Source organism: Drosophila melanogaster, chromosome 3L (assembly GCF_000001215.4).
Source record: "Drosophila melanogaster chromosome 3L".
NCBI classification, from domain to species: domain Eukaryota; kingdom Metazoa; phylum Arthropoda; class Insecta; order Diptera; family Drosophilidae; genus Drosophila; species Drosophila melanogaster.
Window position 1 is genome coordinate 6,609,307 of NT_037436.4, and position 14,226 is coordinate 6,623,532.

Consider the following 14,226-nt stretch of genomic DNA (forward strand, 5'->3'; position numbering starts at 1 on the left):
TGTTGCCAGACGGCTGGTGTTTTGCCATCAACTGGCAGGTATTTTCAAATATTATAACATATTTAAGTTCGACTTATGCCTTTCCGGGCCGAACACAATTGAAACTGAAGATTTAAAAGCCCTGGTCAGGATCACTAACTCATATGGTGCCCATATTTTGGACATGGACCAGTATGGTGGCAACGCCAGCCCGGGAAATTTGGTATGTTTTCCTGCTGTCTCGTTTGTTTTTCATATTTTTGGCTTGGCGCTCTTCGTACAAATCTTGTTGTATATACGCTTTTTGGCTCTCGAGCGGAGACGTCGTCGTCGTTGTTGGCTGCCTTTCCCAATTCCGTTTGGCACGAGGCGCGCAAAACTCTCGGATCGGATCGCATCGGATCGAAACGGAAATATATACGCGAGTATCGGCGGGGCTATATGGCCAAAATATCTGTATATATGTATCTGATTATTGGCATAAACAAATCGGCGTAAACAGAATTTGCATTAAGTTTGAAGATTTTGACATCGAGGCGGAAGTTCATAGTTATCTCAGCTGAAAATTGGCGAATAAATTTCGAAAATCGAGAGTTGGCCCATCCGACAAATTCATAAACTGGGGTAAGTCTCTGTGTATAATTAATCAGAATGCAAAGGAATGAAATGCTGTATACAAACAGAGGCGAGCAATTGGCCAACATAAATTGTGTATCCATAAAATACACAGACACTGGCGAATGAAAGCCTGTTCAAAGGAAAGTTTTCCGACTCTCTGCGTCTCTGTGTGTGTGTGGGTGTAATTATGCGCGTGTATGGGTGTATGGAAAAGTCGTTCACTGTGTCAGTGTTTCATTGTATCATCAGCTGGGCATCCATCGCGCATACGCCGCATTGTCAATTGTTACGAGCACTCACGCCCATTCCCCAGCTTCGCCCTTGGCACCAACTGGTTGCCCCAGCGCCAACCGACCCCAATCCCCGCCAGAAATCCCAGAATCGCGCTCTTGATATTGCTCTATTGGCCCATGCCAAACCCCATGAATTTAGCAAAGGTCTCCTCTTTCTTTTGCCAGCTTTTGCAAATTTGTTTCAACTGTTTGTTCCACTTTCATTCAGTGGCCACTCACCCTTTTGTTTTCCCCGCCGAACATGGAACATGTTGCGTAGGGTTTTTCCTTCACCTTCCACACCCCCAGCGATTTTCCTGCGCGTCGAGGGTGAGTTTTTCGCTTTTTTTCCGCCCTTCCCGTTTTCGTGTTTTGTTTGCAATTCGGGAGGCAGCACTTTTGTTAGCTCCAAAGTCCCCTAAAATTTGATTTCTATGAAAGCCGAAGGGAAATTGAATTTTACCCAATTTTTGTAATTATATGGTTTTGTTATTTTTGGTAATCTTCGATACCATAAAGCAGAATATTTGTGAAGTACTAGAGATAACTAATATAGGTTTTTATTCATACTCTTATAATATCGATGGAAAATTTTATACATAATTTTTTCATTTTGCTTGTTACAACTAGTTTCTGTTTAGGCAATTATGTAAATAATATTGCCACCTTTTCTCCAATCAATTCCTATACTTTGAAATTGGCATTTTTGGCGCGTTGCCAAAAGACCAGTGAGCAATTCGGTCGTCATTTGGCTGGATCTTCGCAGGGGATGGATGAGTAATGCAATTTTCCAAGCCAAGAACAAACAACAAATTCCATTTGTTGTATTTGCTCCGCGGCATTCGGTTTGTCCGCAATCAAATCAAATGATGTCATTTTCCCGTTGTGAAAAGCCATCCTGTCCGAAGGTGTCCATAGTGCCATCGATACGTAGTATATGTGTAGTAATATGGTGCCTGGTCGCGGAACAAACGCTCCATGAATGGATGAGTCAGTGGAAGTTACGGGATGGAGGTGTCTACCCATGGCAAATTGAATTACGCATCCGAAGTACTGCAGTTAGGCGGCTTCGGGTGAGAAGTTCAAAATCCAAATCGTATTTGTTACAGATAAGAATGTTTGCTTATTAATAAAGTATGGTAGTGTGACTATCAGAATGATGGGCTTCACGCCAATAATAAGATTGCCACTGCGAAAAGGAGTTCGTTAACCGTATAGTGTGATAAATGGTAATGATAAAACCAAGTAAAGATGATCATATAATTTCATGTTTTTGCATTTTTGTTGCATTAACAGCGAGCGCGCATATAATTTTAAGTAATTTTAGCTTCAACTGTTTCCAAAGTTTCATAATCTCGTAGTACTTAGACTGCTGCCCATGGGCTAATTTTAATAAACCACCTCATTAGGATGGGTATAAATAGAGGAGCCATTGCACTGGCTGCGAACTCTTCCTGCTCCGCCGAAGAATGTGGCAAGTGGTTTATTTTTGAACTATGCGGCAATAGCAGGTGGAATTTGAAGTTGGCAGTGTTCGGCGGATCAGGAAGCGAATTGTACTGGGATTAGATGGGTTGGGCTCCCAGTTCTTTCCCATCGAATTCTTTGGCTTGTTTTTTAGCAGTTTCATTTGTTCGATTGTTTGCTTTGAACCGCGCACATTGCGTGATGTTTACCGGCAGCCAACAAAGTGAGTAATTATGTTAAATTTCGACTAATTAAACATTTTCGCCGCCCGCCTGTTTGGCGTAAATATCGATATTGCTCCACATTGTTGATGCTGCTAATTAAATTTTCCCTTATAAATGCAAATATTTGATTCGGCCCGGCGATCGTAAACGGGTTTTCGAGCGATCCAATCGCTATGTTGATCTTGGGGAAATGCGTGCACAGTGGACCCTGTTGTCACCCAACCGCCCAGCCACCCAATGTCAAGGTCGTTCGTGAGGCGAACTTCGAGTGCTAACTGTTAACAGTTTTTGCTGTTGTTCTGGCCGGTTTCATATGTTTTTTCCCATCTGGAGCTTCCGCTTTACATGGGGACTCATTAGCAGTCTTCGCTGCTCCAGTAGCCCCACATGAAATACATATGTAAACACTAGTGGCATATGCCTCAGCGAGGGCAGATCGAAGAGTATCAGTCTTTCATATCTGTGGTTACCTTAGGCAGATATACCTTAATAGTTAATTATTAACAGTCACATACGACTCAAGCTGGAACTATGAACTGTAAAATTAGAGTTCTGAGACAAAGGTTTTTACTGTTCAAATAATTGCATTAATCAGCTTAAACATTTTGTGTGCGAGTACTACTTAAGGTTGTCATCGAGTCGTTAAGTGCAGCACTATGAAGCGAATCGATAAAAATAGTGATAAACTTGGTACTTTGTAGCTAGTTAGTTTTATCTAATCGCAATTTTGCCAGCTACCTTCCCCAACTTCTGTGGCAGCCCTCGCTGGCTGCATAAATACGTGTGCACACAGAAGCAACTCGAGCAGATTTTCAGCTTTGTCCTGGCCTTGGCCGCTGATAATAACTACTTTGCTTTTCTGCCTGGCCCTTGGAAAACTGCTCTTCGTTGCTATTATTACGCTCACACTCGTGTGTGTGTGTGTATGTGGGCGTGTACTTTTTATGCCCACTGTTCTGTTTGCATTGCTTATCAATGGGGCGAATTTCGTGCGTACACAAAGCGCCAGCGACAATTACAGTTGTCAAATATGACACTCCCACACCCACCACACACCACCCGAAATCCGATCCTCCATCCACCCACAATCGGCGTGCTAATTGATTCATCCAACTGTGAAATCTTCCTCCAGCTGCTGGTGCTGCGTTTAACTATGCCATTTGCCTCTTTGCCACACAAATTGATTTATTTGTCCACCGAATTGAGTTGATAACTCAAGTTGTGAGTGCTTCTTAAGCGGAGAATCCGAGCTCATTTCCGCTCGACCTGCATTTTGCCAGCTTCCCTCGGCCTTTTTTGCAACTTCAAAGTTTGTGAATATGCGGGCGAGCTAAACTTACCCCTAATATATTTAATTTTGATTAACTAACTGAAGCAGTTGTAGCTGTTCAGGGTCAATTGAAAAAAAAGTTTGCAATCTAAGATATGAATAATAATAAAAAAGCACTTGAATCAATGCTCCTATCGCGTTTTTGCTGAATGAAACTTTATGCAAACTTCTATAAAAACATGAAAACAGCTTAAATATAATATTAAAAAATAGTCTTTGAAATGGTTTTTGCATGCCTATTTGGTGCATTTCCTCGAATTTCGTGCATTTTCAACGATCATGACGTAATCTTCCGAACGAACATCCGCAGGGTTCGCTGACGACTTCGCTGCCACTGCCGACGTCGCAGTTCGCAAATGGGATTGAATGGCAGTCGATATTTTAAACTCATGGTGTTCGGTTCGAAATCGTGCGAAAATACGGCACCCACTGTCCAGAACTGGAATCAAACAATTAGTGCGTGATTTACAATATAAGAAATTATTACAAATTTCGTTTGCCAAAAGTATAAATCAAAAGGTTTCCGGGAAGTTGGAACCAACATATCTTAGGCCAAAATAAATCGCTTTTGATTGATTGGTGGAACAAAGCGTCTACAGCGATAAGCCGAAACAACAAATAGAGCGTAAGAAGTGCATGATATAAATGATAATTTGCGATAGTGAAATCGAGTGACATGTGCGTTGTAAAGTTCAAGTTTAAATTTGGACAAGGTCTGGGTGGCAATTAGGGTTTTGACCAACCCTCCTACGCCCCAAATAACAATATATATATAGAGCGGGCTGATAAACAAAAGGAAATCAACTAATGACTCCCAAGTGCTAATTCGATGCCTGTGCTGTACATAAAACCCATCTCCCATTGTGGTTGCTGTGCAGATGATAAAGTCTCAAGTCGAGCGATGAACAGCCATAAATTTATTTGCATACGATAATTTATTTATTGCACTATCAGACTATCACAAGTCGTCACAGTTCCCCTTGTGGTTCACTGGGTAAATATTTGAATACGGACGTCCCCTCTCTAGAAAGCTCCACATTTGAACCACGAGAAACGGTCGTCAACACTTCAAGACCGATTCCGTCTTCCTTACAACTGTTCAAACATCGCCGTATAATTTATTTTATTTATTAATATACATACCTCCGTACATTCTTTTTTAATGTTTTGCTCGACCGGCGCGAATTTGCTCGCAATCTCACTGTGCCACAATTAATTTTGTTTGCATTGTACTTAGGAAAATAACAAGAACAGGAACTATATAATTCAAACTTTTCGAACGAACAAAGGCATTAGTTCAGCAAGTTTTCCTCTGAAATTCGCTTAGATATAAATGTTTACCTTTTAGGAACAAGAATTTCTTTATGCAGGTCATTCATGTTATAAAATAAATCAATAATATGCCAATAATCTAGGACGTGTGTGTTTTATAATAAAAATACTTTTACTTTTGGAAATTTTTTATGTTCCAAACTATTTTTATCTTCGATATCGGCCATATTAATGGCATATCAGACTGACAATCTTATCATTCTCAAGTCCCCAAATGCTTCCATATTTTAGTATTCCCGTGACAAACACAGCATTATACAAGTAAAAGTTCGTGAAAGTTTCTATGTAATAAGAACTGTAATTAAATATTCAAAACTTAAAGACCAAGTTATCGATTAAAAATTAATTTAAATAACTATGCAAACAGTTTGAGACCCAATTTACTATTCATGTCTTAAAGGCATTTGACCCAGCCTACCATAAATTTGAATAGATTGGCATTTGAGACTTAACTAAATTAAAATAATCAGAAATAAATTTGATGTAGTACCTTCTGCTTATGTGACTTGCGTTGTCTGATGAATTTATACGCCAAAAAGCCAACTTAATCGCGGAGCTACTCCTTCGATTCGGTACTGTCCCTATCATTGGTTAGTATTTTTAGGGGAATTAAATAATCACGCGGGAACTTAGCTGTCAAACTGGTAGCAGTGCACCCGTTTTCGATATTGAACATGATTTATGGCTATATTATGATGGATTGCAGATGATTTAGCGGTAATCAAACGATTGGAACATATGCTAACTGAAACAGGACCCAAAAAAAAAAAAAAAAAAAAAATGGGCATGGGGCTTGGTTAGTTGGCTAATTAGTCGGTGTGTACTTTTAGATAGCACGCCTAATTTATTGTCGAGTGCAAAAATCAGCGATTAAAGGCTGTTTAGACCACTAAACGATTTATGTTTTGGAGTGTGCCAATTGACTGATAAGCGGGCCAATGAATCAATCAGTCAGGTGGGAAAGTACTTACAACGGCCATCAAAATAACTACCTATAGATTTCTCGGCGTGGCGAAATCGGCGACCGGCGACCGGCCGGCATGACTAACTGGCCATTCGTAAGGGTCGTAAATAATATCTAACTTTTTCTTTAGCTTAAAAATGTAGTTCCCTCGGGAGACTATTGATAGCCACAGAGCAGCCCTTTACCTCCAAAAGCTCTTCGAGTTAGAGCCACATTAAGCTTGGGTACTTGAAATGCGAGTTGTGCAGTGATTAATAATCAATCAGGAAGTCTTTCATTATCAAATTAAAAATGTTATATTAAATAATATATATCATTAGGTAAACAGCATTTAAGATGTTAAGATAACTTTACAGCAACAATATAAATGTTTGGAAACCTTACCACTGTATGCTTCTATTTTAGTTCTCCAGCTCCATCACTGCCTTTCACGACAAGGACAGCCTAGAGCCACGTCCTGGTAACAAATACAACCCGCGTCGCTTCAGCGCCCATCTGGAGGAGCATCTGGTTAAGGAAAAGCGTATCACCAAATTCCCTCTGGTGGGCGCCCTGGTCCACAAGGCACTGCGGCGTCGGGAGGAGGCAGAGGACGAGAAGGTGCAGATCACAGGTCCGGAGGACAACCAACACCAACAAAACAACAACAACAACGATTGGGAGCCGAACAGGATGGTGCTACCGTTTGGACTTGGACCCGATGGCCATCACGTGGATGCCATTCAGAGTGCTCCGGCGCCCAGTGCGCCCCCCGCCCACATGATGCCACCAGCCTACGCCCGGGGACAAACAAACATATACACAGGTGTTCCGATCATCGTGAATCCCTACATAGACTTCATCGTGGTCAACGGGGATGATCGATACATGATCAGATGCGAACGAAAGTCGGTACTCGAGCGGAGCGTGGAGCTGGCCAAGCTTATCCACGCCGGTCCGAACAGCGGTCGCAAGAGCGACAATCATTTCCAGATACTCAACGTGGACAAGAACGACTTCGAGCTGATCGTCCGCTACATGGAGAAGCACTTCATTCCCTACCGCGATCACAAGCACCTGCTCAAGATACTGGAGCTATCCGATCGCTTCAACGTTCCAGATCTGGTAAGTTATTACTAGTGGATAGCCAATATATTGACATGTTTACTAACATTCCTGTCGTTCACTATTCCAGATAATCTACTGCATTCGCGAACTTGATCTCAGAATCTCGAGCGCCACGGCACTGGACATCTTCAAAGCGCTGTGGTTCTACCAGGGCATCGCACTGACCAACCAGCACCAAACGGTGATCACCACCCAGGAGACGGGCCAGCAGCTGGCCAGGAAGAAGGCGACCAAGGCGAAGGCGGCGGCCAAGCAGCTGGCGGCTGCCAAGGCCTCTCAGTCCACCGAAAACGGAGCGGAGGGCGATGGAGCCCAGCAGAACCTCATTCCTAACCCAAATCCCTTTACCACCGAAGATTACGGCGTGGCGCTGCTGCACAACACGCTCCAGCTGATCGATATGCACGCAGAGCTGCAGCTTTCGATGCCGGAGATCAGTGATCTCAGGTTCGAGGAGCTGGAGACGCTGGTCAAGAGGGATACCTTGCAGCTCAGGTCGGAGGTCACTCTGTTCGAGTGCCTGGCCACGTGGAGTCTGGCGGAGTGCGCCCGCAAGCATATCGATGCCACGCCGGAGAACCGTCGCACTGTCCTCGGTCCACTATGCCTCACACCTCGTTACTTGCGGATGACCGCCAGCGAATTCCGGCGATGCTGCGAACGCCTGGAGCTACTGCCACCCACTGAGATATCTCTTATCACCGACGCCCTCGATGGTGAGTAACCTCTTGGAGTAACAGTAGTGTAGGCTTATCTATTGCAGTTCAGTGAACCAAGATCTAGATCACTATTGCAAGCTAGGAAGTTTATATTTATAAGTTAAAAATAAAATCTTAAAAATTTGAAAGCTTACAATTTAATCATATTAAACATTTTTTGAATGCTTATTCATTATTTGTTTACACAGAATATGAATATTTTTTATCAGCTAGCTAATATACATTCTGTAGATAAATATTTTAATGGCGCATTGAATATTTAAAAATGAATAATATTTAATTTAAAGTGACAAACGCAGTAAGGATGCAGTCTTATCGGGAGTATGCCTTAGAATAGTTGATTTTCTACTTTAAAATACAAGCAATAATGTTTTATTTTCAACTATTACTAATGTGCACAGTTGTGAAAAATGATGTATTTACTAATATTTTTTCTTTTTACATTGCAGGCAAAAAGCTAAAGAACCTCACCGATCAGCAGGCGGAGCTGCTGGAGAAGTTCCGCCAGCCGCGTGCCGAATACGCCCGGATGCCCGTCCACCTGAGCGACCGGAGCAGTCCGAAGAACTATCCCAAGAAGATGCGGCTGGCCCACGAGGGTCGGCCCACGGAGGATGGATGCTGGGAGAAGGTGGGAATGAACTGTCTCCGCATCTTCGTCTGCATATTTGACTGATCCGAGCAGTCCGATGGGGAGGAGGAGGAGGAGGAGGAGGACGGCGATGACGAGGAGGAAGATGATGGATCCGATGAGGAAAATGGAAATGGAAATAGAGCGGGCAGAAATCGATCCAGAGACGACGGAGGATGAGATGATGATCCCACATAGACTTGTTGCATTAAACGAATATTAGCGCTTATGAATTACTTATACATAGAGTTAACGATTACGTTAGTCTTATGGGGATATTGGCCATTACTGTGGCAGTGATTTTATAGCAGCCGTTTCTAACAATACTATATAATGTTATTTATATACACGCAGATATATGCGGTGTGTGCAGGTCGAACTAACTGTTGCCTGCAAATCGATTGGGTTTTTGTATTTACTCGCTAGTCAAATGGAAACAATGGTAATACCAAAACTTTTATACAACTTTATGCAACGTTTTGTAGCTGGACTCAAAATACAAACCTAACATAACAAATTGAAACCGAAAAAAAAGTAAAACTAATTACAGTACTTAGGAACTTACTGCATATTGCTAGGGATATCTCACTCACAAAGTACATCAAGTTAATCAACACACAAAAATTATAGTGCAAATCGTATTTGGGCCCGGCCATATCTAAAGTCATTTATATTAATTGTTTACTATACTTTTAACTGTTGTGCAATTGTCGACATATGGAATTTATATATACACTCACCAGCATTCATACGATACACACATACATAAATACTATATACACATACATGCATGTATGTATATAGAGAGCAAATGCGTTGAAATCAGAACTATGTTGCCGTTACTCGGTTCTTGGCTTTAACTCCTATAACGAAGTGCTATAGCTAAATCGCATAAATAACAATAACAATCAGATTAGCATTAATCATAGCGAATTACTTATGTAAGCACACCAGCAAAGCGCAGAGGAAACACACAAATTGTTAACAGATTAATGCATTTTATTAGTTAATGTTTAGAGCAAAGAACGCCTCGAATTGTTTTCGCCTAAGTTGCCACACGTTATATGCATACATAGGTTGAAACAGCGATTCCAGTGCGAAATATCAATGAAGCAAAGCATCAACCACACAACAAGAAATACATTCAAGAAAAAGTAGTTAAAGAAATAATAAAGATGTACACAATTTTTTAAAATATTTTAAAACGTTTTTAATGGTTGGGACGAGGCCTGTAATATATGAGATATTTTACAATTTGTATTCATTTTGGATTTATTCTAGTGACGAATGCGGTTGAAAAGCTCACTACAGGGTTTGAGTCACAATAAGGCTGCCGGCTAGCAAAGTTTCACACCACTAAAAAGCTAGCCTGACCAATATTATTAGTTTAGATGTTTTCGAGTTGTTTGAATGACGAGTGGCTACTACGAAATACAAATCTATTACAGGACTTAACATAAAAGGAACACATCCAGCCCTTTTCCCTTTGGAACTCTGTGTTATTAATTCAACTTTCCCTAAATACACATACATCCCATCCCAAGTCATGGCCATCTTTCACTTCTGCTAATTCTAACCCTCATCAACTTCATCCGCATTCCTGCCCCCACCCATTTCTATGACAACTACTCATCGTATCGCTGCGCCGGCTTAGCTGACCAAGTCTAGACTCTGGACAGGACTCTGGACTGGACTGGACTTCACTGGGGGCAAATCCTTGCCAAACCGCACACACATACTAGCACTTTCGCCATTGTATCATTGTATGCATTCGGGGGCTTACCGCAAATGCACTCACCCGAGTCCAATTCCCAGCTCTAGCTCTAAGTATTCCTCCAACTCTCCATCTCGTTGGCATGTGCATACAAATGCCATATAATAACAAAACAACAAAGCCCGCTGTGGAAAACTAGCATTTTTCACTCCCCCACTGGAAAATTTATGATTTTATTTCACGCTTGCTTTTCATTAACATTCCTCTTTTGGCCAGACTCTTTTTCAGCCATTTTTACGATTTCTGTGTGTGGTGGCCAAAAATTATAAGTTCTTTTATTTATTTTCGTTGATTTTTTTTTCTCTGCTGCCCGAGGGTAATTCCCAGGGTTTGCTGGTGGCCTGTCTGACGCTTGTTAACCTTTAGCCAGTTGCATTTTCCTTTGGCGTTTTTTGTTGCCCTTACATCTTGCCAGCTTGCCACTAATTTTGCACATAGACGATGACAGTGGCCCTGGGGGCGGCAAAATGGAGGGGGCGTGTCCCTCGGTTGAGGAAAATCTCCGCAAAAGTTATGCAGCAGAAACATGGACCATGTAGCAGTGCCACAAATTTTCTATATTTTTTTGTCTTCTATATTTTTTAGAAGCTGCCAAGGAAAATGCTGCACTGCCCGCAGCCAGTCGGCGGCCTTTTGGCAGCGACTGTGCTGACCGCACATATAATTATTTCATATATGAAACATGAGTGCACATTCACCCAAACCTCTCAAGGCATTTTTCGCATATTTTTTCACAGAAATCAGCAAAAGTGAATTAGTGCCGAGCGTGTGGCAAAAAGTAAGGGGCATGTGGAAAAGCGGGCAACCTGCATTGCAGTTGGCCACCTAATGAAAATTGTTGTGAAATAAATAATTTTAAATAATTTTCACTCTCCATGACTGCGTGTGTCCATGTGTGAGCCAAGTGTACGTGTTTTTTTTTTTTTTTTTTTATTATTTGACTTACGGTAGGAAAATTAAAATCTTCTAAAGATACCACCTACCGTCCGTAGGTGGCATGCACGATTCATAAGCCCTATTGGAATTATGCCTACGTACTAAAACAAAAACCTCCGCGTGCTCTACAGTCCTTGCTCGCTCACCGGGACTGCCAGTCAAGGTATGACTTCGGTGAGCAGGATGTGAGGCCAGGTCGCACTCCCTTCCTTCAGTGTAGTCCATGGGGGCTCCTCCTTCCACCCTTTAGTCGCCTTTTACGACGAGCCGGGGACGCTGAGGATGAATTCTTCGCCCGCCGTCACCCAGGACACCAGTTTGGGCTTAGACATCCACTCTGTTGGATGTGCCAAGTGTACGTGTGGATATGTGTGTGTGTGTGTGCATGTATGCTGGCTTTAGCTTGCCAAAGTTTAAATTGAAATGAAAGCCAAGTAGCTGCAATGGACTTTGCACTTTGCCTGTTACTTCAGCCGTGCCTAACTTTTTTGCAGCTTGCTAAATTGCGCTAACTGACCAAAGCGGAAGTTTCAATTACACCTACACCAGTACACACACACACACACACATGCACACATGGCAAGAGCCACACACTCGCAAACTCTCGTTTTGGTCTAACGGCATTGACCTACACGGCGTATGCGTGTGCTGATATGACGCATACGCCCCATGGAGTGTGCTCACCCCCGAAAAAGCCAAGGCCACAAATCTGTGTTAGACCCACAAAACTGCTGCAGTTTGTGAGGGGCAGGGGTCTTGCGGGGAGGGACCACCAAATTATAGCCCAAAGTTGGCACATTACTTGCAGCAACTGACATTTTTTGTATACCTTGTAGTTAATACCCCTTAATTATTCAGCCCGAGTTGCGGCAATTGCGGTTGTTGGGGGCTTTGTTGAAGTTTGTATCGCATTATTCATTTTTAAATAGATATGGAGCTCTTTAAACTCATTTTCGTTTAATTACGTTTACGCGCAAAGAACACTTTGAATAACTTTTAGCAATTAACAAATTTTCAATTTGTTAAAGGGGATTAACTGTAGCGTTTGCTCTTGAAATTTGTAAATTTACTTCTGTACTTGCAATACTTTATATAAAAAATATGCTTTATTATTATTTGTTATAAGCCTTAAAATCTCTTTTACTGCGAATCAAGGGATTGAGTGTAGAGTACATAATATTTTAATATGCTCTACCATTTGCATTTTTCCACTTAAACCCCACCCCCAGTGCTCCAAACTGACTTTATACCACTTTCTTGGGGCCTGAGGGTATTGTAAAGTCCGCCAAAGTTCTGTAAGGTTTAGTTGGCAGGACCTACAACCAGGCGAACCTAAAACGGATATTACTTTATCAAGCGGCATAAAAAATGAGCCAACGTAGATGCGAAGCGGCAGCCGAAAAAAAAATAATAGGAAAGAACGGAAGCAATCAGCGAAATTTATTGTAGAGTCTCCTTTTTGGTGTAACTGATGAAGTGAGAAACTGAAAGACAGTCGAGGCCAACTCGTGGCAGCCAATACAAATGGAGTGGTGGATGGTGGTGCGGAAGCGACAGCTGTTGTTAAGTGGGAGTGCCACCCACAAATCCAAACCAACACCACCCCCCTCCAAGACCGCCACCTTCTTGCCTTAGATTTCGCAGCCGCGGCGTGCTGCTTTTTATTGCCTTCTTTTTCAGTGCTTTTAAGCAGAGGCAACCGCCTAAATATAAAACCAGTTGGAAGTCTACTTATATACCGCTTACAACGACATAGACGGCGAATACCCACACAGTCACAGCGATTTGAATGCAAATGTTGCAGCCGGAAATGAAACCGACAATGCCACTTATTTATCTTTGTACTTGCGGCTTTGATTTTGTTGCGGCTTTAAGCGATTCTGTTTTTGCGATTTAATTAAACGCTTTAATTCTGTTGACTTAGGCAGCCGTATAAATTGTGATTCATAATTAAATAGCCAGAGCAAAACAAAAAATGCCAATTAAAATTTATGGACGTTTGCATTTAATAATTGCACGACAGCAAGTTTGTTTTCAAGCTTATTAAATATAATAGAAAAAAAGGAAATCTCTAGAAAGAGGTTTTTTTTCTCAAACTCCCGCGTGCTTTCCATTATCCTCGAGAGTCGTGAAAATCGCAAGTCATAAATGTTAAAATTGTGCCATCCAAAGTGGAGGAAATGGCAATGAAAGCTGAGCAGCTAAATACCCATAATGCAGTCATGGAAAAAAGGAGGAAAATAAACGGTAAGTAGGAGAAAAAATATTCATTGATTTTCTTAATTAAAAAATTTCACCATTAACTTTTATGTTTATCGACTTGGCCCCTAATCGCAGTTTGCCTCATAACTGAAAGGTTAAGTCGGGAGTTGTCGGCATTGTCCTGCTCCTGCCATTTTCTCGCTCGCACTTCCTGTGCGCATTATAAACTAATTACAGATTATGAAGAAATCGTATGCTACGCTAAGTCGACAATATGGGTCGCCAGCTAGGAGTAGAGACGCCTATATCGAGAAATATGGTTATTGATACCCTTAACTTGTATTTATTTTCGGATAATTACAAAATTTAATTATAATAATTGCAACAATCGTATTATTGTTACATAACAAGACTTTTCTCTTTGAACTTGGACTTATTCAAGCATCGATGAATTTAGAAACCCATAAAGGCACTCAAAAACTACCAAGATGCTCCGCCTTTTCTGGTTATAACATCCCCAGTTAGAAATTCCGCTGGATGAGTTCCTTCATCCTTGGCGTACTTAAGTTTGTTTGGAAAATTAAAGCCTGTTAATGAGATTTCAGTGCGCCAAGCCGAAAGCAAAGTCGCCCCACCGTGCCGCCTTGTTGGTAATGGCGCATAATTGACAA

At 41.7% G+C, this 14,226-nt stretch overlaps 1 protein-coding gene across 5 annotated transcripts, besides 1 other annotated feature; it reads left to right on the forward strand.

The window, feature by feature from the left end:
* The first annotated feature begins 18 nt into the window (after nt 1–18).
* Nucleotides 19–9,807, forward strand: axed (axundead). Of its 5 annotated transcripts, none has more exons than NM_001370050.1 (4): nt 19–202; nt 6,592–7,290; nt 7,361–8,009; nt 8,462–9,807. In NM_001370050.1, exons 1-4 carry the CDS (start codon nt 164–166, stop codon nt 8,821–8,823), a joined length of 1,749 nt encoding a protein of 582 aa, NP_001356975.1. In that variant the 5' UTR covers nt 19–163; the 3' UTR covers nt 8,824–9,807. The 5 variants fall into 4 exon arrangements, with proteins under 5 accessions (NP_001356975.1, NP_648051.1, NP_996005.1 ...); NM_206283.2 differs by lacking the exon at nt 19–202 and adding an exon at nt 271–603 and having other exon boundaries at nt 8,462–8,874; NM_168174.3 differs by lacking the exon at nt 19–202 and adding an exon at nt 4,258–4,346 and having other exon boundaries at nt 8,462–8,874.
* A 1,525-nt stretch (nt 9,808–11,332) lies between these two features.
* Nucleotides 11,333–11,697: a mobile genetic element.
* Between the last annotated feature and the right edge of the window lie 2,529 nt (nt 11,698–14,226).